The 25,706-nt window shown below is 44.3% G+C and overlaps 1 protein-coding gene across 1 annotated transcript; it reads left to right on the top strand.

Moving 5' to 3' along the window:
• Positions 1-3,060: 3,060 nt before the first annotated feature.
• LOC119950839 lies at positions 3,061-23,924 on the top strand. The gene is made up of 10 exons (XM_038773680.1): positions 3,061-3,136; positions 4,405-4,473; positions 6,194-6,310; positions 8,179-8,283; positions 9,683-9,744; positions 11,193-11,261; positions 16,839-16,937; positions 19,071-19,194; positions 20,220-20,304; positions 22,763-23,924. The coding sequence occupies exons 1-9, from the start codon at positions 3,101-3,103 to the stop codon at positions 20,277-20,279; spliced, it is 741 nt and encodes a 246-aa protein (XP_038629608.1). The 5' UTR covers positions 3,061-3,100; the 3' UTR covers positions 20,280-20,304; positions 22,763-23,924.
• Positions 23,925-25,706: the final 1,782 nt, after the last annotated feature.

The following is a 25,706-nucleotide window of genomic DNA, read 5'->3' as shown; positions in this document are numbered from 1 at the left end:
CCTTATGTACGTGGGAGAAAAACGAGTACTCCCTGGCCCTTGGCCTCGCAAACCTCCAGGGATCCACCATCCCCATCTGGTCCATAAATCCCCTCAACACCTTAGCCGCCCCCCCCCCCCCCCCCCCCCCCCCCCCGGCATCGCCCCAATTTGCGGCGTAAACATTCACCAACACCACCCGCTCCCCCTGCAGCTTACCACTCACCATCACATAACACCCGCCACTGTCAGCCACCACATTTAGCACCTCAAACGACACCTTCTTCCCCACCAGGATCGCTAACCCCCGACTCCTCTCATCCAGGCCTGAGTGAAATACTTGGCCCACCCATCCCTTCCTCAGCCGAACCTGGTCCGCCACTCTCAGGTGTGTCTCCTGGAGCATGGCCACATCCGCCTTCAGCCCCTTCAGGTGCGCAAACACCCGGGCCCATTTAACCGGCTCATTCAGCCCCCTCACATTCCAGGTTATCAGCCGGATCAGAGGGCTCCCTGCCCCCCTCCCCTGACGATTAGCCATAACCCATCCCTTGCCCACCACCGGCCAGCATCCCCCGCTCTGCCAGTTCCCTACGGCGGCAACTCCCCCCCTCCAGCACCCCCTGCATCCTCCAGCTCCTTCCGGACCATTTCAGCAGCAACCCGGTACACCCCCCCCCCCCCCCCCCCCCCAAGGCTAGGACCCCTCCTAGCCGCGCCCCTCCCTCCATAGCACTCCCGTGAGCCAGCTAACATCTGCTGACCCCAGCGACTCCCGCCCTACCTCCAACTCCTCCCCACGTGGGACTACCCCTCCTCCATCGTACCCGTCAACGGGTCCTCCTCCCCCCCCCCCCCCCCCCCGCTCTTGCGCGGGAAAAGAAAACAGCCAGCAACGGCCCGCGCTTCTCAGCCCCGACTCCGCCCCCACCATCTCCCAGCACGGGAAACCCGAGAAAAGCCCGCGCTTTCTCCCTGCCCAGCCCCGCCTCCTCTAGGGCAACTCCCATTGTCAGTCCCCCCCACCAGCTCCCCGAACTCCCCGTTTACACCCCTGCCCGAACCCGTCCACCAGACCCATACAGAAAAACCCATACCATAAAGACATAAAGACATCACCCCACCCACCCTAAGGCCAACCCACATCTTCCATTAAACCAAGCAAATACAAGTACAGTATTATACAACATCCCCCATCTTAGACCCTCAATTTGAGTCCAATTTCCGGCCTGCACAAAGGCCCACGCCTCCTCCGGGGACTCAAAATAATGGTGCCGATCCTTATAGGTGACCCACAGACGCGCCGGCTGAAACATGCCAAACTTCACGCTCTGTCTGTGGAGCACCGCCTTTGTCCGGTTAAACCCGGCCCTCTGCTTCGTCACCTCCGCACTCCAGTCCTGGAAGATCCGCACCACCGTGTTCTCCCGCTTGCTGCTCCTCTCCTTCTTGGCCCACCGGAGCACACACTCACGATCCACGAACCGATGAAACCGCACCAACACCGCCCGCGGCGGCTCGTTCGGCTTGGGCCTCCTAGCCAGAATTCTGTGGGCCCCCTCTAACTCTAGGGGCCCCTGGAAGGACCCAGCCCCCATCAGCGAGTTCAACATAACCACCACATAGGCCGCCAGGTCCGACCCCTCCAGCCCCTCCGTGAGGCCCAGGATCCGCAAATTCTTCCTCCTCGACCGGTTGTCCAGCTCCTCGAACCGCTCCTGCCACCTTTTATGGAGCGCCTCGTGCATCTCCACCTTCCCCGCCACGGCCACGACCTCATCCTCCCTTTCAGAGGCCTGCTGCTGCAGCTCCCGGATCGCAGCCCCCTGGGCTGTCTGGGTCTCCATCAGCTCCCTGTTGGTTACCTTCAGCGACTCCAGCAGCTCCAACTTAAGCTCCTGGAAGCAGCGCAGCAGAGTCGCCTGCTGCTCCTGCGCCCACTGCCTCCAGTCCTCAGGGCCTCCGCCAGCCGCCATTTTGTCTTTCTTCCCCCGCTTTTCCAGGGGTGCTTCCACCGTTTTTCTCCTTACCCCACTCCTGGTCCGGACCATAGGACCGTAGGGGTCGACTCCTGTCCTCTTCCCACGTTGGGATTTGCCGATAAAGTTCCGTTGGGGGCCCTGAAAAGAGCCCCAAAGTCCGTTTTCAGCGGGAGCTGCCGAATGTTTAGCTCACCAGGCTAAATTGCTGGCTTTTAAAGCAGACCAAGCAGGCCAGCAGCACGGTTCGATTCCTGTACCAGCCTCCCCGGAGAGGCACCGGAATGTGGCGACTAGGGGCTTTTCACAGTAACTTCATTGAAGCCTACTCGTGACAATAAGCAATTTTCATTCATGTGCGGCTTAGCTCCGCATTGCCGCCACCGGAAGTCAGCATTCCTCATTTCAATGAACCAGCAGGACCCCAGACTTGTATCGTGATCTGTGCTGAATTATATTTGCTCAATGAAGGCACTAAGGAGCTGAACCAAAAAACTTTGGTCCCTCTAACCTCATGGAGGGGGAAACTTTCCAGGGTTCCTATTCCTGCTAGAATGGTTAGGGTGCGGATATAGGGCCTTACACAAGACATGATATGCCTAGGCTGGGCATTGTTTGCTTTCCATAATCAGGAGTCAGTCAGGACTCCTACATGAAACATTCATGGTATGCAGGAGTGAATGTTGCAACTAGCCTGAGCAGGGAGTCACTGAAAATGAGTTTCGATGAAAGCAGCTTCATTACAAGACAATGTTGATTTTCTCGATGAAACTGTTCGCCTGTCTATTGGGCTGAAGTGAATGCTTTTTCACAACAGCTACTAAAACTATCTTATCACAAGATTATTTTAGATAAATTACTTCTGCAAGGAAAAGACAAACACTTCATCTCATCCATCTGACAATCCAGCTTTCGCAAAATATGTTCATGTGAAAATAGACAGAAGTTCGCAAAGTTTCTGTCAGTTCACATCTAATGGATAAATCATGAAGTTAAGGATCAATTGACATTAAACAGAGCAACGATATTGGCTAGATAATATTTTGAACCCACTGTTGTAGTTGATTTTTTTGTTGTTGTGCTGTTCCTTCCACAGGGAGTCTGTACAATTATGGCATGCCACAATTGAAAATGTACTCTGCATGAAGACAGTGCCACAGTCTGAGGAACAAACCCAGGTAGCAGAATATATTGACATTCTCAAACGTTCACAATTATTTAATAATATGTGCAAAAACAAATGCGGCCAGAATTTTTAGGAAAGGAACACATGTGCAATGCATGTATCAGTTTTATCTACAGGTTAAATTCCAACTGAAAAATGTTATTTAAAATTGGACAAATTTCATTGAGTCGCTTTAAATTCAAAATCTAAGATTTAGTAATTTAATTTTCATCTTGGTTATTATGGCTCCATGGGTGGCACAGTGGTTAGCACTGCTGCCTCACAGCTCCAGGGTCCCGGGTTCAATTCCGCCTCGGGTGACTGTGTGGAGTTTGCACTTTCTCCCCGTGACTGTGTGGGTTTCTTTCAGGTGCTCCGGTTTTCTCCCTCAGTCCAAAGATGGATTGGCCATGCTAAATTGCCCCCTAGTGTTCAAAGGGTTAGGGGGAGTTACGGGGATAGGGTGGAGGTGTGGACTTAAGTAGGATGCTCTTTCCAAGAGCTGGTGCAGACCCGATGGGCTAAATAGCCTCCTTCTGCACTGTAAATTCTATGATTATATGATTAAGGAAAATAATACGGTTAACAAATTAAGCACCCGCCGCAAGATCGCCATGAACAGGATGGGGACCATGTAAAGGTCCGTTGACCTCGGGTGGGAATTTCCAGTCACTGGGTAGGCCTGACTGAAGAATCCCGCCCAATAAATCAATTATATTTGAAGTTAATATGTAATTTTCCATTTATTGTCTGTTCATTGTAAACCTACAAAGGGTTACAGAAAAGCACTTAATCATCCAAGACATCTTATTAAAGTTGTCACATTCCAGATGACGAAAAACATTTTTGAGGTTCTCATTGCCAGTACTGAAATGCATATTTCATCACCATTTCCTGCTTACTTTTCATTCCATACTCCTGTGTACATATTTTTGTTGTAAATACTCAGCAGGTCAGGCAGCATTTGAGTGAACATTTCAGGTCAAGAACCCTTCAGCGTAACATTTATTTCAGATTTCTAGCATCCACAGCATTTTGCCTCTATTGTTCTACAGATATTTATTACACAGGAAATAGTTTGTGAATGAATGCTCCGGGTAAAGTGAATCATTTGCGATAATGTAGCTGTGGTCCGTAATTTTCTGTCCTCTTCATTTTACTGAATGATAATGTGGGGTGGGTTTTCCTGGCCCATACCACTCTATAATAATGAGAGGTGTTTAACCAACCCATTTTTCATGCTGGCCTAACAATTGCTGATCATAGACTTCTTGTCTGCAGGACAGTTCAGGAAAATCTGAAGAAACCTCTACAGCGGACAAATCCACTTCAATTCCAGAAGTAACGGAGGTAACACAATCTGTTTATATGCAATATTTGAAGTGTATTATGAAGTAATGATATATTTTACTCAAGGAGAGGGACATAGAGGATAATGGATAACAATTTATTTATTTTTCATTCATGGATGTGGGCATCACTGGCTGGACCAGCACTTATTTCCCATCCTTAATTGCCCTCAACTGAGTGGCTTGCTAGGCCATTTGAAAGGGTACTTATGAGTCACCCACATTGCTGTGGATCCGGAGTCCCATATAGGCCAGTCCAGGAAGATCAGATAAGTGGGTCAGGTTTTATTCCCTAAAGGACATTGGCGAACCAGATGGGTTTCTATGACAATCGACAATGGTTCTTGATTTCATGGTCTTCATTAGACTTTCTAATTGCAGATTTTCTTTGAGTTCAGATCCCATCAGCTGTCGTGGTGGGAATCAAACCCAGGTGCCCAGAGCATTACCCTGGGTCCCTGGACTTCTAGTCCAGTGGCAATACCACTGTATTGCCACCTATACCACCACCAGGAATTTCGGGTCCCGCCCATGGCGGGAATCACCGTTGACTTCAGGCGTGGATTTCACCGGACCAGATAATTCAGGCCATAGTTACTGAATACTGAGGCTTGAATGGAGCACAAACTTCAGTGTAATCTGATTGTGCCAAATGCTCTGCATGTGTAATATAATTTCAATGCAATGGTGGGGTGCATAAATGATTCTAGAATCTTCACAAGCAAAGCAGTTATCAAAACAAATTATTTTGAAAGCTTGGAGGCTTTTTTTGGGATATGAGTATTTATCTCGTGCATTTCCTGTCGCCTTAACTCATAGTTAGAGAAAATCAAATGCCGATGAACTGTAACAGTAATAATTGATTGATTAGCCCATAGCTACTCCGGTGAAGCTACTGTAGCATAATGGTTATGTTACCAGACTAGCAATCCAGGATTAAAGAAAGACATACATCTGCACCTTTCAGAACATCCCAAAGTACTTTATAAGACAATGAAGGACTTTTGAAGTGTAGTCACCGTTGTAATAAGGGCCGGGATTCTCCGCTGCGAGTCCACCCCGCTACTGCTGCTAGCGAGGGCGGATAATTTGATGCTCAGCCAAATCTCCCGTTCACACAGCGAGCCCAGAGAATCCTGCTACCGTGAACGGACGGAGAATCCCGCCCATAGAAAATGTGGCAGCGATTTTGCCTACAGCTAGCTCCCACAAACAGCAATATGATCATTACCGGATAATTTATTTTTATTTGCATTGTTGATTGAAGGATAAATATTAGCAAGGAGATAAGGAATGAAGTCCTGCTCCTCGTTCAAATTGTGTATATATGAGGGCAGAATATGTGAAGGTAGATGGGTTCTCCATTTTAATATCTCAACATAAAAATGGTCCACCCAACAGGCCAACACTCCCAGAATGCTACGTAGAGTGCCAGCCTCCATTTTTGTGTTCCAATTCTGGGGCGGTACGTGAATTTGCAATCTTCCTCGCGCAACCCTAATACAGTTAAAGAAAGGAAGGCTGTCCTTACCCAATCAGTTCTCTATGTGACTCAAGAGCAACAGCAATATGGTAAACTTTTAATTGGAATATGGTCAAAGTGTATTGTGTTGACTGATCTGTACATCTTATAGTGAAAGCACAGTGAATGGTCTAATTTGAGTTGTATATTATCGATTTAAACTGGCTTCATTAATAGGTCACTTTATTTTGGTTTACAGAGTCACAAGAGAAAAAGTGAATGGATGAAACAAAAGCCACACGTTGAACCTTCTTCATTAGAAGAGGCCATGCATATTTATGATAGACCCAGATCAATGCAAAACAGGTTGTCACAGGTAACACAAGTGCACATTTGTAATAGTCAGTTCCAAGTCACTTTCCATGTAATTTTTAGAATTATTTTTAAACTGGCAAAACGTCTGTGAGGTAGAGATGTTTACGTATTCGTAAAATATTGCCATTTGAAGATCAAAGATAACCTGAAACCTATTTTTATTGGTACTTGTTACAATCCCTGTGGATACCGATAACTTTTAAAAAAAGATGTGAATTCCCAGTGACCTACGCAAAGAAGCGCAGTTTTAAGACTCGTACTGTAACAAAACAAAAATAAACATCAACCAAACATTTCTTGGGAGGCAACTAAGGCACTAAACAACAGAACAGGCATCTCCCCTTTAACTTAACATAATGCCATGTTTACTCATTACACTGCACTCTCTGTAGACTTATGGTCTTAAGTTTACAGTCCAACTCCTCTCTGCATTAACAGGATCCCTTCTCCCAGCTTCACCAAGGGGAATCATCCACTGTCCATTTAATTAAAATACTGTGGATGCTGAAAATCTGAAATAAACTAGGTTCTTTTTACTCAACCCTTTGAGCAATGGACTCCATGTTCTAAAGGCTCTGCCTTGCAATTCCGTGGTCTTTTCACAATCTTTGCTTCCTCGAACACGGGTTCCATTCACACCAGCCCTTCACTTGGTGGTTAATCCAAAAACAGGCCTTTTCCTTCTGCTTGGCATAGGAGCAGCTGTGGTGAGTCTCCCCTAACTCTTTCAGTCTGACTGACTGGGAAACTAGTTTGCAGCAGGAAGACTGGCTGCTTCTTTGCATCCAGGTGTTAAAGCTGCAAGCCATTCTCCAAATCCTGACTGATTTGGAGTAATTACCCAAGTTACTTGACTTCAGTGTGCTACTATTCAATACAGGATGTCAGAAACGTTACATGAGCTAACTTAGTGAGCTGGCATAACTAAAATCTAGGCATTATTTTCAAAAATAGTTTCATTTTTAAAATCCGTTTATTACAACTTTACAAGTTATTTCACTTACTGGAAGCCTGCATCTATAGCCCGCTCCCTTTTCTAGTGGCTGGAATCCACCGGCCATTGGGATTCCCTTTTCCCGCTGGCAGCGAACCCCCACCCACAGGAAATCCCATTGACAAGCAGTGGGAAGGGAGAATTCCGCCTCCTGTGAACAACGTGCCGCTGGGGCACCGGAGAATTCCGCCCAGTATCTACTCTGGTATAAATTCTGTAACCCTACTATTTATAGGGTTATTCCTTCTAGATCAAGTTCGGCCAAATAAATATTAAATTGCACCTAATTGTATATCAGGTTTTTAATTGGCAATGTAATTCCCATCTTTGCTTAGAAGTTTAACTGATTATTTAAATTGGACTTTGATCAGCGTGCCTGTATTAAAAGCACAGGAAAGTGAGAGCTTCTATATAATATTCACCCAGGTGCAATTGAAGTCCCAAATAGAACAGTACAGCACAGAACAGGCCCTTCGGCCTTCGATGTTGTGCCGAGCAATGATCACCCTACTCAAACCCACATATCCACCCTATACCCGTAACCCAACACCCCCCCCCCCTTAACCTTACATTTTAGGACACTACGGGCAATTTAGCATGGCCAATCCACCTAACCCGCACATCTTTGGACTGTGGGAGGAAACCGTAGCACCCGGAAGAAACCCACGCACACACTGGGAGGACGTGCAGACTCCGCACAGACAGTGACCCAGCCCGGAATCGAACCTGGGACCCTGGAGCTGTGAAGCATTTATGCTAACCACCATGCTACCGTGCTGCCCTCAGCATGGTAATGGACACAGCAAATGGACACAATTGTTTAGGAAAGGTGTAAAACTACTTGTTTATCACTCAGTTTTTTTTACTATTCACAGCCCAATCAACGGCCAGTTCAGATGGAAAAGCTACGTTCTCATTCACTGCCTCCAGAATTAGAGCAGTCAAGTATTTATGATACACCAAGGAACATCCTGGCAGCTGTAAGTGTCATGGGTATTTAAAAATTTCTACTCATCTGTGTCGGAATTATTGTAGTTCCTATTTTAATATGTTATGTGAAAATGCAACTTGTCCCTCGATGAGTATTGATAACATGTTAAGGATGGGTTAATATTTACTGCACAATAACATATTTTTTAAAAGGATAAATTATTGAACTATCAACTCCCATCTAGGAACCCTAATTGTCATGGCTGGCATTCAAATGGGGTTCATTTCTTCATAAGCATACGGCATCTAGCATGGGTCACCACATTGGCAATGCAACAAACTACAAATCCCAGTTATCATCCCGTTCCCCAGCTCTTGACCTTTGCTATACTGCTGTGGGTAAAAACCAAACACTTTGAAGAGAGGCATCACTGCCCAGCCTGTTCATATCTCCGAGCAACTGATGGCAGAGTTGCACTCGAAAATGTTGCCCACGTTTTCTGCAAATCTAGGAAGGTTTGAGAACCCCCAGAGGAAAAAAGAGAAGGGAGAAATTAAAGGGTAGAGTATCCATGCTCTTATCAGATGGAGGCTGAAGCAGATGTAAGAGGCAATAATGTATCAAATTCAGGAGTGCTTAATGCTGACGTCAGGTGTTGCACAGTAGCACAGTGGTGGGGGAGAACGGTAGCACAGTGGTTAGCATTGTTGCTTCACAGCGCTAAGGTCCCAGGTTTGATTCCCGGCTTGGCTCACTGACTGTGCGGAGTTTGCACGTACTCCCCCTCCCTGTGTGAGTTTCCTTCGGATGCTCCGGTTTTCTCCCACATGTCCCGAAAGACGTGTTGTTGGGTGATTTGGACATTCTGAATTCACCCTTGGTGTACCCGAACAGTTGCCGGAATGTGGCAGCTCGGGGGTTGTCACAGTAACTTCATTGCAGTGTTAATGTAAGTCTACTTGTGACACTAATAAAGATTATTATTATTAAAATGGAAAATATACCATTCACCAGCACTGACATCACTCAACCGGATGAACATAATTGAACATGTATCATTTTTAGGGTAAATGTGCTTAAATTCCTCCTGATCATTTAGACAAGATATTAAGAGGACCATGAAATGTCAAGATTTATTTCTAGAAATTGATATTAAGTCCAATGATAATACTTGCAGGGAAGTGAAATTATATTCAGGAAACATTGTTTGTAAAAGTTTACCAGTGATCACAAATGGAATTATACAATAGACCAACTAGAATCCTAATTGTTAATTGACCAAAAAAAACACCCAGAAAGAACCAACATTTTTTAATACCTTGAATTTATTACGTATTTCTTGAGGGTCCGTGACTCTAATGCCAGCAGTTCTGCTCAAATGTTCAATATGCCTTATTTGCATTAATATTTCAAAAACTGATTTTAAGTATTTTTTTAAACAAATGCAGCAATGGAGAAAAGAAAAGACAGCATCTAGTGACTCTGGGATCTACATGTCCATGGCTTCAATGTGAGTTGTTGAAGATCGTACAAATGGGTTTGCATGGAAACTCAATATCCAAATAAAATCTCATGGTATTTTTATTGAATAGTTTTAAAAATGCGTTCCTCTTTCCTAATACATCGTCAAACTCCCCCTCCATATGGGCTTCTAATTAGAGGAAAATAGCCTAGAGTGTAGATATGATTGGTTTTAGTACTAGCCAAATATTGATCCCTTTTAATGTAAAAACAGAAGATGCTTGAAAAAACCTGCAGGTCTGGCAGTATCTGTTGAGAGATGAACAAAGGTAACATTTTGAGTCGGTATGACTTTTCTTCAGGGCCCTTTTTCAAAGATCGAGAAATTTGGCCACGCAATGGCCGAAATCTTCTATCCTTGTTTGCGGCCAAGAATTTCTGGTGCCGCTGCAAGCGAATGGTGGTTTGGCCGGAATGCCAAATTCTCCATTCTCAATCGCAACCAGTTCCGCCACAACCAAGACCCGAGGATCCCGCAAAGTCTAAAGAATTTTGTCAGCCTCTAATATGGCAGTTAAAGAAGAAGTCATTGCCAGCTGGAAGTGCATCATTTAACATATTGGTAAAGGCCATCTGGCAAAGGTTCTTAGTAAATCACCAGAACTAATTCCACACCAGCCTGGTCTGTCTTATTCATGTAATTAATGACTTTTCAAGTTGTCCTTCAACTGACTAAAACAGCTTGTTACTGTTAATGATCATCAGTTGGCATAAATGTAGTTATAGATATTTTAGCACTTGTTATAAGACACCATTAAACATTTTGATGATTATATGCTTGTTGGAATTCACCAGGAGCAAAATGTAATTCAAATTCATATTCAAATATTGAAATAGTTTAACCTGTTAAAGTTAGCATCTATGTTAATGATGTCCTTCCACTATATAGGCACACAGATAAGTAACATTCACGCCACACAAGTGCCAGACGTTAAACTATTTCCAAAGGGGGAGAACCTAACCATCGTCCTTTAATATTCAATTGCTATTGCTAAATCCCCAGTAGCCACATCCTAGTGGTTACCATTGACCAGCAACTGAACTGGACTAGACATACAGGGTGGAATTCTCCGACCCCCGCCGGGTCAGAGAATCGGCGCTGCGCCACGCGAATCACACCACACTGCCCCAACGCCGGGACGGAGAATCGGCGCCGGTGTGGTTGGCAACTCTCTGGCTTCAGGCCGGCGCGCCGATTCTCTGGGCCGAGCGGCCGTCAAGGATTCCGCACCTTCCGGGTGGCCCAACGCCGGAGTGGTTCACGCCACTCCTCGCCGCCGGTATTGCCCTCCTTGCCGGGTAGGGGAGAATCCCGCCCCATATGTATAGTTTGTTCTTTGAAGGATATTGAAAATGGTAAACTAAGTGGCTTTGTAGCATCAAGTTCTGATAATAAAACAAAACCAATGATATATCCATGTTATATTTTCTTGACAGTAGAGACAGTATCAGCACAATCTCATCTCTGATAGAGGAAGAAGAAGAACATCTTATGAAAGAAACCAAGTATGTACATCTGACAATTATATTTAGATGTGTGTGATAAGCTATAAGTAATCAATGAAATTTAAAGTCAATTTTCAAATGTCATTAACATGAGTTCTAATTTTCCAGTGCAGAATAGAAATGTAAGATCTTTTGCTCGCTTATTTACAAGTGCTACAGATTATTTTGATTAATTGTTTTAAGTCTTATTATAGATACAAATTCACAAGTCCTGTGCATGTGGCAGTGATATTGGCATTATGCTGTCAATACTTTCCATTGCTGTCCCTCCAGAGTTATGCTGTGTCAGTACAATGCCTTCTTATTTTCGAGTGGGACAGCCATATGCTTTCCCATAGAGCAAATTTCTCTAAAAAGACTCCTGTGAATCATGAGTCTGGACCATTTCCCAGTGGGGCCCACTTGCACCTGCTGGCAGCCTGATCTCGCTAGATGCACCAACCCACAGAATCAAGACGTGTCCTACTTGGGGCATGTACACCATATGGAGTCCGCATTCCTTCCCCAGCCATGTCAATGTTCTTGTAAGGAGTGGGCAGAGGCTCTGAATGGGAAACCTCAGGTTAGATAGGGAACCATTGTATGAGTCCTGCACTATTTCTGAATAATTCCATTGGAATTATTTTGAAATGCAATTATTGCAAAATGGACAGTTGTTCCTTTCATGCACTGTCCTCAATGCGCACTACATTCAGCAACAAGATAAATGTTTACTGTAATGATGTTTACGGGTGTAATGTTGGCAAGGGTACTGGGAGAACTTCCACCTTCCGATCGTGCTATTGATTGTCAATGTCCATCTGAATGAGTAGACAGGATTTCAATTTAACATCTTATCGAAGGAACAATGCCTCCATCAATACAGCATGTCCTTAGTACTGCATTGGATGCCAGACTAGATTGTGTACTCAAGTTCTGGGTTTTTAAAAAAAATAATTTTTATTCAAATTTTTCAACAACATGTTTTCTCCCAACAATAAAGTAAACAAGGTGTAGAAATAAACAGAAAGAAGGACCCCCCCAATACAAAGCAAAAAATTAATAACAATACAAAAAAGAAGAAAATAGCAAACACACCGTTGCAAAAACAAACCCCTTGCGCAAGAAGAGGACGAGTTCACCCTCCCCAGGACGTCCGCTCACGTCCCCTCGTCGTATTCCTCCCCTAGCTCCTCCTCCCACTTCACTTTCAGCTCTTCCACCAAGGCCTCCCCCCCCCCCCCCCCCCCGCATCACCTGATAAATTCCCGAGATCCTACCCTCACCGACCCACATCCCTGAGAGCACCCTATCCTGCACCCCCCTAGGTGGCAGTAGCGGAAACTCTGCCACCTGCCCCTTGACAAACGCCCTAATCTGCATATACCTGAAAGCATTCCCGGGGGGAGGCCCGACTTCCCCTCCAACTCCTCTAAAGTCGCAAACTTCCCATTGAGGAAAAGGTCCCCCATCCACCTGATGCCTGTTCAAGTTCTGGATTGCCAGTCCACACACTATGGAATCTGAAGGGACAATTTCACCAACTAGCTGACAAAACTATACAAGAGATTTAGCGTTATATTTCCAAAAATTAATGTCGAAATGTTTCACTTATTTCCTGGATTACAACATCATAAGAACTGGAGCAGGAGTAGTCCATCTGGCCCCTCGAGCCTGGTCCGCCATTCAATAAGATCATGGCTGATCTTTTTGTGGACTGAACTCTATTTACCCGCCTGCTCACCATAACCTTTTATTCATTTACTGTTCAAAAATATATCTGTCTTTGTCTTAAAAACATTTAAGGAGGTAGCTTCTGCTTCACTGAGCAGGCAATTCCACAGATTCATGACCCATTGGCACAGACAATTGACCCTGTGCCAGGGCACTGCTTATAGAATTATAGAATCCCTATACTGCAGAAAGAGGGCATTTGGCCCATCGAGTGTGCAAAGAACCCCTGAAAGAGCATCCTACCTCGATCCATGTGACCTTGAGGTCGCCCAAGGTTGGAAATGACCCCGGGTCTCTGGCGCTGTGAGGCAGCAGTGTTAACCACTGTGCCACAGTGCTCAGGCGTGACCCTCTTTCTCCAAGGGGCTATCCTTACATCTGCGCCCCCAGAGGAATCCCCTCGACTGCTTCATGCCTGCCAAAACATGTCATGCAGTGACATCACGTCGACGAGGAATGAATATTTTGTGAGGGGGGGATCATTTGGAGGGGAGGCGGCGCTTATAACATTGAAATGTTTTCAAATTTATTCAACTGAGGTTCACACCCTTTTTGGGCGTGAATCCCATGATGTTGCTGGTGTGGGCGGAAAAAATCGAGAAACGCAATCTCTCTGGAGATAATTTGGATTCCTTTGAGATTTTCCGCCCGTACTGCCAATCCAGCGAATGGTTAGTGCAGGCACAAGGTCGTGCCCTCTATTTAAAATCCAATTGCTTACCTGAGAAGAGAAAGCAATTCATTACCAGCATTTTAAAAGCATCGGACAGTTTTTTTCATGTCAGTGCTTTGTCATATTGACACTGATTGTCAGCAAAGATTTTCAGGACACTTTCTTTCTCCCTCAGACTTGATTATAAATCCCTCTTTTTGGAGAGCATCCGGTGCATGGGCTAATATTAACTCGATCACTTGGACCCTCTGCTTTCCCACCATCTCCCAACCTGAACCTGCTCTCCTAAGCCAGCGTAAAAGCCCCTCCATCCTCCCCAAAAGGGAGCGGGTTGCTGCTTTAAATATATTACTGGGGCCCAATTGCAATATTAATCAGAGGCCTGAATGGGCGACCAGTGACTTTGACTCCCCTCTCACTGCTGGTGACTCGAATCAGCACTGACTCTCTCCAGAGAAGAAATCATTCTCATAGGTTCCCTCCTAATGCAAATTTCTCATTCCCCCACTGGGCGTAGTGAATCTGACTGGGCTTCAGACAGAGCTCCAAGTGAATGCATGTAAATATGGACCGACCATTAAGATGTCTCCTGATTCCTGAGTTCACTGACCACTTTGGGTTCAATCAGGCCTTGAATTCAAATCTAGTCATACAAATAAAACAAAAGCTCCCTCCCTGTCGATTTAGAATAAAATACGTTTGTGTAAACTCAACCTGTTTAGAGCGGACACAAGTTTGTAACACACACTTGGCTAATAATTGGCAGACTCACTAAGAAAGTTTCATTGTTCCCGTGAATACTAAAAACCTTTGCCAACACAGTAATAGTCTCTCAGGATCTCTTTATGCTGACATTAGGTACAGAATTTACGTCTTCATTAACCAAAATACTTAAGCTCTCAACACAGATAGGAGCATGACGGTGTCCATGACTAATCACTTTTAACATTCTGATGACTATCAATATTTTTCTCTTAATATGAAGTTAACTTAATATTCATAAACTTTTGAGAACAGTTATAGGGTTCAAATAGAATCCATTATTAACAAGAAGTGGTTAGTCATAGTTAAATTATTTATTTTGCACTAATGCGCAAAAAAATTTCAATGAAAATACCAAGACATTTTTAAACATTTAAGAGAATGTCAGCTCAGCGTAACATCAAGTCAATATGCAGGACTAGCTCAAATCACTGGCCTCCCCATTATTCTCTATCTCTGCAGCTTTCAAATTGCAGTCTTCAGGCTGTAGGTCAGTCCAAGCCTTGGACATAGCCGTCAGCAAAACCACAGCAACAGCAACTCATTTCTGTGTGTGCTTTTGTTTGTTCCTGTGTGAATTGGTCCTCCAGGTTTATTTTTATCCTTCCGCCCTAAATTAGAAATCGGGCTCTCTCAATATTGGCCGCTTGGGAAATATGCATTTAAATGTTATATATGTGACCCCAGGGGCCTCGCGTATGCAGTTCAGTAGACCATATAAACAAAAATTTTGGGCACTTCTCCACTGATGAATTGAACCTATCCATCTATTCACTGACTATCATAAATTTGTTATGATAGAGGTCAGTCTATTTTAATACATTAAAATCTGTGAGTATGGTGGTAAAATTGTTGATTATAGAATATTTTAGGCACAGGACTTGTTTCCTATTTTGTTTTGTTCCTTGGTCTGCTTAAAGAACCTCCCCACATTCATCACATTAGCTCCAGAGACAAACAAAAGAAAAACAATGGACTCTGTTTTGTTTTCTTTCTCTCTCATTTTTTGGCGTTTTATTTTCACAAGAAGAGTAGTTCCATTTCCTGTGCCCTTTTACCAATTTTACGTTGCGCATTAGATATTTTTATCTAAAGTTATTTCTTTATCAGTTTTAAATAAACTCTACCAATGTTTCTCACTCTGCTAAAAGCCCATATAATAATAGTGCATTGTTTCATCCATCAAAACGGAGAGCACGGTAGCATGGTGGTTAGCATAAATGCTTCACAGCTCCAGGGTCCCAGGTTCGATTCCCGGCTGGGTCACTGTCTGTGTGGAGTCTGCACGTCCTCCCCGTGTGTGCGTGGGTTTCCTCCGGGTGCTCCGGTTTCCTCCCACAGTCCAAAGATGTGCGGGTTAGGTGGATTGGCCATGCTAAATTGCCCGTAGTGTCAGGTTAAATAAGGTTAAGGTGGGGTTTGTTGGGTTACGGGTATAGGGTGGATACGTGGGTTTGAGTAGGTTGATCATTGCTCGGCACAACATCGAGGGCCGAAGGGCCTGTTCTGTGCTGTACTGTTCTATTCTATTCTAAAACCCACAATAGCCCCGGTTACAGAACACAGATTGCACTGGCGTGCGTCTGGTGCAAAGCCAAGTGTAAGTTGTCCCCAGTCGTCTGGTGGACTGCTTACTCCATGGTCAATCTTCCAGCGCCCAGATAAAATTTAGCAGGCAGTAAGATTGGTTGAGCAGAGCTCCACTTCCCAGGGTAAAGCACAAACCTGAAGCCGGAGGTGTAACGCAGATCTATTGCTGCTGAACGGCCTCGTTACCAAATTACTGATCATCAGTCCGGTTTTAAATACATATAATATAAGCTATAATCGCCTGTGGCAAAAAACTACCGACGCAAGCCTTGTCAATATAGTTTTGTAAATGGTCACTGAACCTATTGAAAAACATGCATGATTGACCTTCCAGTCCCATATGAGGATGAGTAAAAAGTTCCCATTTATTTGCATGGATCCAGTAAAATCTTGGGTCTGGTTTTTGCTGCACCGAAAACACAGAAAAGTTTTGGATGAGATTTTTCCCGATTTTGACCTCCAGTGACTGTGTGGAGTTTGCACATTCTCCCCACGTCTGCGAGGGTTTCCTCCGGGTGCTCCAGTTTCCCCTCAAAGTCCAATGATGTGTAAATTAGGTGGATTGGCCATGCTAAATTGCCCCTTAGGGCCCAAAGGTTAGGTGGGGTTGTGGGGAGTGGGCCTAGGTAAGCTGCTCTTTCAGAGCGTCGGCGCTGATTCTATGGGTCAGATGGCCTCCTTCTGCAGTGTAGGGATTCTGCGATTATCTTTTGCTCGGTCTTGGAGTATCTTTTTGAAAGATTTTTAGCCTTGTGTGGAGGGTCAGTGTGAATCTCAAACCCTGACTGACAATGTTTTCACTAAGTAGCTGTCAACATTTGCAAATTTATTTTACTCAGCAATGATACAGAAGAAAAAAAGTTGGGACGATTTGATGTTACCATTGGCCAAGATATTATCAAAAATCTGCAGTTTGAACAAATAGATGAGAGAGTCTGGTAAGTAATTGCCTGTTTTTTATTATTTAATAAAGATATCAAATTAAAGGAAAAAAATATATTTTTTAAATTGTTTCATTAATTGTCACTGAAAATCAGGTTGTTAGTCGCTGTGTGTAATTTCAAAATAAAAATATTCACTACATTTTCTCAAACGTTTAAAGAAAAAGCTTGCACATTGTTGCTCAGGCATTTGAGGTGGGGATGGACAGATATTTGTAGCCAAGGCTTGTACTGGTCGACCAAGCAGGCCTGATAAAATGGCCGCCTGTATCATCCAGCACCGCAAGCAGTGGCAGAAGCGGCTAAGCACAATCTCTGGAATGGGTCTTTATGCTCTCTTATGTATGCTACAAAAGGTACTGCCCAGGATGCTTACAGCAGCAGCTTTCAAATATAAATGCAGAATTAATGATCAGAACATAGTTTTGAGTTTTCTTCACAAGGGACGGGATGACAGGCGCTGGGAACGGCCTCACTCCGTTCTCCAGAGGACGTTTTCGGGCATCCCAGTAGTGATGGGTCTCTAAAAATATGGAGGCAATTACGGCAGCATTTTAAAGCGGGGACAGGCTCGAGAATGATACCGATCAGGGACAATCATACGTTTGAGCCGGCTAGGGTTTAGGGGATGGGTAGATCGGGGGATGGCAGTAATGGGGGATTTGTTCCTGGAGGGGTGGCTTGTGAGTTTGGGGGCATTAGTGGTGAAGTATGGGCTTATGTAGTCGGATGCATTCAGGTATTTACAAGTCTGGAATTTTGCGAGGAAGATTTATTTGAGTTTTCCGGTTGCACCACCTGTGGCGTTGGTGGAGAGGGTACTGTCGCTGGCCAGTTTGGAGTATCTTCAAGTATCTAGGGGAGTCTGCTGGCGGAGGATGGGGCCTCACTGGAGGCGGTTAAGGCAAAATGGGAGGAGGAGCTAGGGGGTGAAGTGGAGGAGGGAGCTTGTTGTGAGGCCTGATGGAAGGGTGAATGTCACATCGTCGTGTGTGAGGCTTGGGTTCATACAACTAAAGGTGATGCATTGGGCGCACTTAGGAGGGAAAGGGTGAGTCAGGTGTTTGAGGGGGTAAAAGATAAGTGTGAGTTATGTGGGAGGGGCCCAAGGAAGCATATGCATGTGTTTTGGGTGTGTCTTAAGCTAGCAAACTTTTGGGGCTCTTTCTTCAGCACCAAGTCAGCGATCATAGACAGGGAGCTGGATCCAGGTCCCCGAGAGGCCATATTCAGGAAATCAGAGTTGTCGGACTTGCAGGCAGGAGCAGGGGCAGATGCTTTGGCCTTCCCCTCGCTGACTGCTTGCAGACGGTTCCTGCTGGAGTCTAGGTCACCTTCTCCACCCGTGCCTTGGTGTGGCTGGGGTATTCTCCTGGAACTTTTGTATTTGGAGGAAGTTAAATACACACGGAGTGGGTCGATTGGGAAGTTCAATATACGATGGCAACCATTTGCTAGGTATTTTAAAGAGCTGGTCACTGATAGCTGTTGGGTGGAGGGGGGCTGGGGGGGCACTGTTCATGTTTTTCTATTTGTGTACACATTTTTAAATGTTCAATAAAAGCAATTCACACGTGATTTGTTTAGAACGGTAATCCTTTGAGCTGGAGGAACAGATTTTCTTCACGCGCGTAGTTGTACAGTTGCCTGGGTGGTGTACATTGAGAAAAGCCAACAAGAGAGAATTATTAGGCTTCTAATGAAGTTTTCAGACTTCTGACCAATTAAAGGAGCAGTCAGAAATTAAGGCTGGTTACAGAAGTATGATTCTCCCACACATTTTTCCTCAATTAATCTATCCAGGCAGGCAAACATTCATATGCAAGGTCCCTGCCCTGAAATTCCACCCCTTCCCCCGCTCACCCCCTTCCAGCTCACCAAGGCAGGTGTAAGTTTCCATAAACTACTCGTGTACTGCCATCAAAACAAAACAAGCTTCCATTATGACTAAAAGCTCACGCCAAGGGAACTTGTGAGTAATGAGGCTGGTGCCACCTTGTGGTTTATTTTACATTAGCCACCAGTTTTCAATGCAGGTATCTATTTTTATTCTAACGTCCAATTCCGCTGCTACATTTCCTTCAAATGATCAGTGTCCATTAACAAAATTCTTGTTCTTCTTGGTGACAGTGTCATGTCTTCAGACAAAGAGTGTCCTTTTAATTTTGGAGATCAATTCTTGGCAATCAACAAACTTCAGATCAGTAATGTAAAGGAAGTCAGCATGTTTGTCAACAAGTCGATGGAACAGGAGGTACATCACATTCTAGCTGTACTGAATGCTATCTGCTGTTTAACTGTGTTATGTTGAAAGATGCCTTGGTAATTTGATGGTTGAGAAGATCCTTGAGAATGTGTGATGGCAGCAAGTCCCAGAATAATCCCCACCAGGAACCTTCACTTTGACCCTGTTGGGATATGTTGGGCCTTTTCTGCACACAGATGGCGAAAGCTCACATTACCACCAAGCACCCATCTGCTCTTGGGTGCTGGTAAATGCAATGTTATGTTCCTGTTTGGGCAATGGGGGCAGAGTATTTTGCCCCCATCACCCATCGTCCAAGAAAAAAGTAATCAGTGTCCCCCTGGTCCCTTTTATAAGGGAACTACCTACAGTTTTTTTTAAAGGAGGTAGAAATTTAAGGAGAAGTTCCAGAGGTTAGACTAGAATTGGAGGAATAGAGAGTATGCAGGAGAGGTAATACATCGGATCAGTGGAGGTTGTGGATGCAGTGGGGTGAGGCAGGAGAGGGATGAAAAGAAGAAAGAATTTGTATGCATTGAATCATTTCAAATTGGTAAACACGAAAGCTGCATAGTTCCAGGTATCTTGCTTGTTACTAACTAACATGAGTGATTGTATATGCACAGGGTAGCACAGTGGTTAGCACTGCTGCCTCACAGCGATAGAGACCCGGGTTTAATTCTGATCTTGGGTGACTGTCTGTGCGGAGTCTGCACGTTCTCCCCGTGTCTGCGTGGGTTTCCTCCGGAAGCTCCAACTTTTTCCCACAGTCCAAAAATGTGCAGGTTGGGTGGATTGGCCATGATAAATTGCCCCCTTTGTGTTCAAAGATGTGTGGGTTAGGTGGATTGGGCACAATCAATGCGCTGGGTTACAGGGATAGGGTGGGATAGTCAACCGAGATAGAGTGCTCTTTTGGAGTATCGGTGCAAACTCAAAGGGCCAAATGGTCTCCTTCTGTACTGTAAGGATTCTATGGATATTTTGCTGTATTTCTGGAACTGTAGTTTCACAGAACTGATTTTATTCCCCAGGTAACAGTCACGATATTGAGACTATCTGAAACACCAAAATGTGGCAAAGAGGGGCATTGAGATAAATGAAGGAAACTAATAAAACGTAAGTCATATTTACCCATTCACAGAAATTTAAGCTACTTATAAATGGCCTTTACAATTCAGATGACCACTGCTTGTGGATTGCTTTATTTCCTTATCTGCAAATACTAATATGTGGTACCACAGGGATCGGAGCTAGAACCCCAGCTATTCACAATCTATATCAATGATTTAAATGAGGGAGCAAAATGTAATATCTCCAGATTTTCTAGATGACACCAAGTTGGGTGGGAGGATAAGCTGTGAGGAGGATGCAGAGATCCTTCACTGTGTTTTGGGCAAGTTGAATGAGTGGCAAATGAATGGCATATGCAGTGTAATTTGGAGAAATGCAAGATTATCCACTTTGGTAGCAAAAATAAGAAGGCAGCCTATTATCTGAATGGCCATTATTTAGGAGAAGGGAATATGCAGTGAGACCTGGATGTCCTCGCACACCAGTCACTGAAGGTAAGCATGCAGGTGGTAAAGAAGGCAAATGGATGTTAGCCTTCATAGTGAGAGGATTTGAGTACAGGAGCAGGGATGTCTTACTGCAATTATACAGGGCCTTGGTGAGGCCACACCTGGAATGTTGTGTGCAGTTTTGGTCTCCTTATCTGCTTGAGAGGGAGCGCAACAAAGTTTACCAGACTGATTCCTGGGATGGTGGGACTGACCTATGAGGAGAGATTAAATTGGTTGGGATTCTATTCCTGGAGTTCAGAAGAATATGGGGGGGGATCTCAAGGAAACCTATAAAATTCTAACAGAACCAGACAGAGTAGATGCAGGAAAGATTTTTCCGATGGTGAGCGTGTCCAGAACCAGCGGTCACAGTCTGAAGATATGGGGTAAACCATTTAGGACTGAGATGAGGAGAAATGTCTTCACCCAGAGAGTGGTCGGCCTGTGGAATTCATTTCAACAGGAAGCAGTCAAGGCCAAAACATTGTATGTTTTCATGAAGCAGTTAGATGTAGCATTTAGGGTAAAAGGGATCAAAGAATATTGGGGGGAAGCGGGATTAGGCCAATGAGTTGGGTAATCAACCATGATCACAATGAATGTGCGGAGTCTGCACGTCCTCCCCGTGTGTGCGTGGGTTTCCTCCGGGTGCTCCGGTTTCCTCCCACAGTCCAAAGATGTGCGGGTTAGGTGGATTGGCCAAGCTAAATTGCCCGTAGTGTCCTAAAAAGTAAGGTTAAGGGGGGGTTGTTGGGTTACGGGTATAGGGTGGATACGTGGGTTTGAGTAGGGTGATCAGTGCTCGGCACAACATCGAGGGTCGAAGGGCCTGTTCTGTGCTGTACTGTTCTATGTTCTAATGGCGGAGCAGGCTCGAAGGGCCGACTGGCCTTCTCCTACTCCTATTTTCTTTGTTTCTAGCTTCTGACTTCTGTGAATCAGGCTGGAGAAGGATATAACCTATATCTTACCTGTAACAATGTAAGCCAGAAATTCAGAAGCACAACATTTTGTTTTCAGTTTACTTTAGCTTTTCTTTTTGAGAGAACCTTCTGTGAAAAATGTGCACATTATTCCTTCATTATGAATAAATATCCAGGTTGGTGTAGGAGAGTATTCTAGGGGTCATGGTTCATAACGCATCAAAGGCCCATGATCAGTTTCACAAGGCTATAGAGAAATTAAATGGTGTGTTGTGATGCATAGGTAGATAGTTAAATAAAAATACTTGCAAGCTATTGAGATATACTCATTGAATATATTCAGGGCAAGGATTGATAGATTTTTGGGAATCAGGGGGCTTGGGGACAGTGCAGGAAGGTGAAGTTGAGGCTACAGGTCTGTCATGATTTTGTTGAATGGAAGAGCAGTCTCGCACGGCCAAGTGCCCTATCCAGCTCCTATTTCTTTGATGGGGTTCTCCGGTCCCTCAGCCGCATGTTCCCCAGCCGTGCGCCATTCGCTGGCGGTGAGATTCTATCTTCCCACTGCTTGGCAATGGGATTTCCCATTGTAGCCACCCCACGCTGCTGGGAAACTAGCGGGTCGGGGTGCACTGTCGGCGGGAAAAGTGAATCCCAACAACCGGTGAATTCCGAATCTTAAGTTCTTACACAGATTTTTGAAATCTAACTAGGGAAGTCTAAAGTTTAAGGAAAAGGTAAAAGATGCAAGTTCATTACCGTGGGCTGCATGGTAGCACAGTGATTAGCACTGTCGCTTCACAGCACCAGGGTCTCGTGTTCGATTCCCGGCTTGGGTCACTGTCTATGCGTAGTCTGCACGTTCTCCCCGTGTCGGCGTGGATTTCCTCCGGGTGCTCTGGTTTCCTCCCATAAGTCCCGAACGACGTGCTGTTAAGTAATTGGGACATTCTGAATTCTCCCTCTGTGTACCCGAACAGGCGCTGGAGTGTGGCGACTAGAGGCTTTTCACAGTAACTTCATTGCAGTGTTAATGTAAGCCTACTTGTGACAATAAAAATTATTAAAAATACGTTCTTTATTTTACAGGGTTGTATAATCAAAGTGCTAATGGTCCAGGAACGATCGCCAGTTCCGATTGATTCATCGAGCAACAATTCATCAGTATTTATTTTTATAACGTGTTCTTCTCAACCTTAATACTTCACACCATTAATGATTGGTGTTGAATAGTCCTTCCATTTATGTGGTCGAAGTGCATAGAAACCTACCACATGTTCACCTGACATTTCCTTTATTATCTCTAGGTGAATGCTGTGATCAAATATAACAGTCTTCATTAACATTTAACGACCCTCAGTGATTTCTGGGCACCATTAGTAAAGTGTCCTATTTATCCAGCTGTGTTTTTTTAAGATGAACTCCCAGTACATTGTGATTTTAAGACTATTTAATTACTGAAATGCAAATTGTGGAGCTTTTGGTGAGCTTTAAGCACATACATACCAATACATTGTAAAGTGCTTAGTTTGTATCCTTTTTTTTACATGTTTATGCTATTTATTTTAAGAGGACAACAGAAAGATGTATTAACATTATTGCTGCTGCTAAAATTTGTCCTCCACTACTGACATGCACTTTATACTTAACCTTCTTATCCCACCTTTGCAAAATAATATTATTCATTGTGACAAGTTTAGGTACAATTAAATAGATTGATGCATTCAGATTAGTTGACAAATGTATATTTGTTGCAATTATAGTCAAATTTAGTGCAGAATAGAATTAATACTTGAATTGATGTAGCTGAATTGAAGATTTATTTTGCCATGTTGTACTATAATTTCCATGTCATGTTTAAATTGCTGCAACTTAAAATAGTCACAAAACACATGGTGTAATGCATGCACTACTCTGCCTCTTGTAGCTCAATAACTGCATGAGATTCTTCGGTACTGACACTGAGCCCCAAAGTTCCACTGTCTCCCGAATTGACATCCCACAACTTTATTAAGCACCAAAATTCTCTGTGCACCTTCTCAAAAGGTTTTGAATTCTTTACTCCAAAAAACGGTTCCAGTTCAAGCTGAATCCAATTCATGGTTCCCCAAAAGAGACATAGTAGATTCAACTGTGTTTGGAGCAAGCAAGGAGCTGAATTACGGGCTTGCCCCGTCCACTGTGCGCATTGGCTTTGTAACTCTTGAGAAAGGAATCATTTGTTTTTAATTAAATACATTTTTGAATTCTGCACCTTTTTTTTTCTTTTCGGACCTGCCGCATATAATCCAGGCTTACACTCGGGCGACGGGCTGGGGAAGAGCTGCATTGTTGATGGTGCCGTTGTTCAGATGAGCAGTTAAACCACCTGCCATCTTAAGTGCACGTTAAAACGTCACAAGGTTTGAAGTCAGTCGAGGTTGTTCTCTGCCCTGGCCGATGCTTATTCCTCGGCCAAAATCACCCCAACAAGTTATTTGGTCATTTGTCATTTGCAAGGTGTTATATAAAACAGGTGCAAGGGAAAGAGCTACTTTCAACCAGCAGATTGGGTACGCAACGTGCCTGAACCCTCGGGTGGAAGGACTGGTTCATTAATGTGCTGCGAGTTAATTGCACACCCTGAAATACGTGGCCCACTCCCATTTGATGGTATTGAGTTGGCACAAAATCAAATGCTTGGAGGGTGACTCAGCCAGCAGAACGTAGGTCCAGGGAGAGATGGAGTCTGTGGTGGTGAGGGGTGGAGCTGAGATTGTGGCGAGTGGAGGTTAAAGTCCAAGGTGCCAGCAGCTCACAAGGTTGCCAGGGCATAGAGCCCTGATTCACATGGGTCAACGGTTGTGAGAATTCAGGCCCATATTTCAGTGATGACTATCATGGCCGGAATTCTCCAGCTGTTGGGATTCTCTGTTCCCGCAGCAGTGTACCCTCCCAACCGTGGGTTTCCCAGTGGGATGAGGGAGGGGGCATCAGTGGGAAATCTCATTGATGTGACGAGAGTACAGAATTCTGCCGCCAGTGAACAATGCGCCATCAAGAAACACGTGGTTGGGAGACTGGAGAATCCAGCCCAGGTTAAAAAGTTTAGAGTCAGCTAACTACTATTGGATGTTTCATTCAAAGTTTTAATTTCCAATAAGGGGCAACTTAGCATGGCTAATCCACCTACCCTGCACATCTTTGGGTTGTTGGAGTGAGACATACGCAGACACGGGGAGAATGTGCAAACTGCGCACAAACAGTGACCCGGGGGATTGAACCCAGGACCTCAGTGGGTGAGGCAGCAGTGCTAACCACTGTGCCATCGTGCTGCCCTTACACTCACAAAGTTTTGACCTACCATGGAACAGTGAATGACCACACTCAGACTTTATAATTACTTAAAAAGCATTGTTTTGCAGACATTTATCAGTTCTTTTTTATTTTCACAAAAAATGTCCTTTAGGGAATACATATTCTAATGTTTTTATCAATAATAATGCTGTTAAATATAATATACAATAATTGCACTTCTTCAATGCTCACAATGAACCCATCCTTTAAAATTCTATGGATTCCTTAATACAATTTACTATACTTGCTTACAAGTTACCAAAGTTTTATCCCAATCCAAAGCTATAATATTATTCACAGAAAACAATTGCAGTTTGATCATTAGTCATTCATATTTTCAGGTAACATTTCTTGCTCAGGGGGTCCAAACTGATACTAACATTGGGTTACTTTAAATTAGTACTTTGGGATGCTGTTTTGAAGTACAATGGCAACAAAAATTGTTATTTTTTAAAAATATTTTTTTTTATTCTCCTTTTTCGCATTTTCTCCCAAATTTACACCCACCAACAATAAACAATAATCAGTAATAAACAATAATCAGTAACAAATATGTCAATCCCCATATCGATAACAACGATCCCATCCTCCCACCAAACCCAAAATATTCGCCCACCTGTTCACATAAACTGACAAAAAGGAATCAGGAATCACCCATGGCCACCATTAACACCCAACGCCTCGCTCCCTCCTACCC

This window comes from Scyliorhinus canicula, chromosome 16 (genome assembly GCF_902713615.1).
Source record: "Scyliorhinus canicula chromosome 16, sScyCan1.1, whole genome shotgun sequence".
Lineage (NCBI taxonomy): Eukaryota > Metazoa > Chordata > Chondrichthyes > Carcharhiniformes > Scyliorhinidae > Scyliorhinus > Scyliorhinus canicula.
Note: the sequence above shows the minus strand (reverse complement) of the source record. Positions and strands in the feature narration are given on the sequence as shown.

Excerpts from the sequence above, each read along its gene's own strand:
- LOC119950839 (XM_038773680.1), top strand. The coding sequence starts at position 3,101 with ATGAAGACAGTGCCACAGTCTGAGGAACAAACCCAG. Across the intron at positions 9,745-11,192 it reads TACATGTCCATGGCTTCAAT|TAGAGACAGTATCAGCACAA; the intron begins GTGAGTTGTTGA and ends TTTTCTTGACAG. Across the intron at positions 16,938-19,070 it reads CAAATAGATGAGAGAGTCTG|TGTCATGTCTTCAGACAAAG; the intron begins GTAAGTAATTGC and ends TCTTGGTGACAG.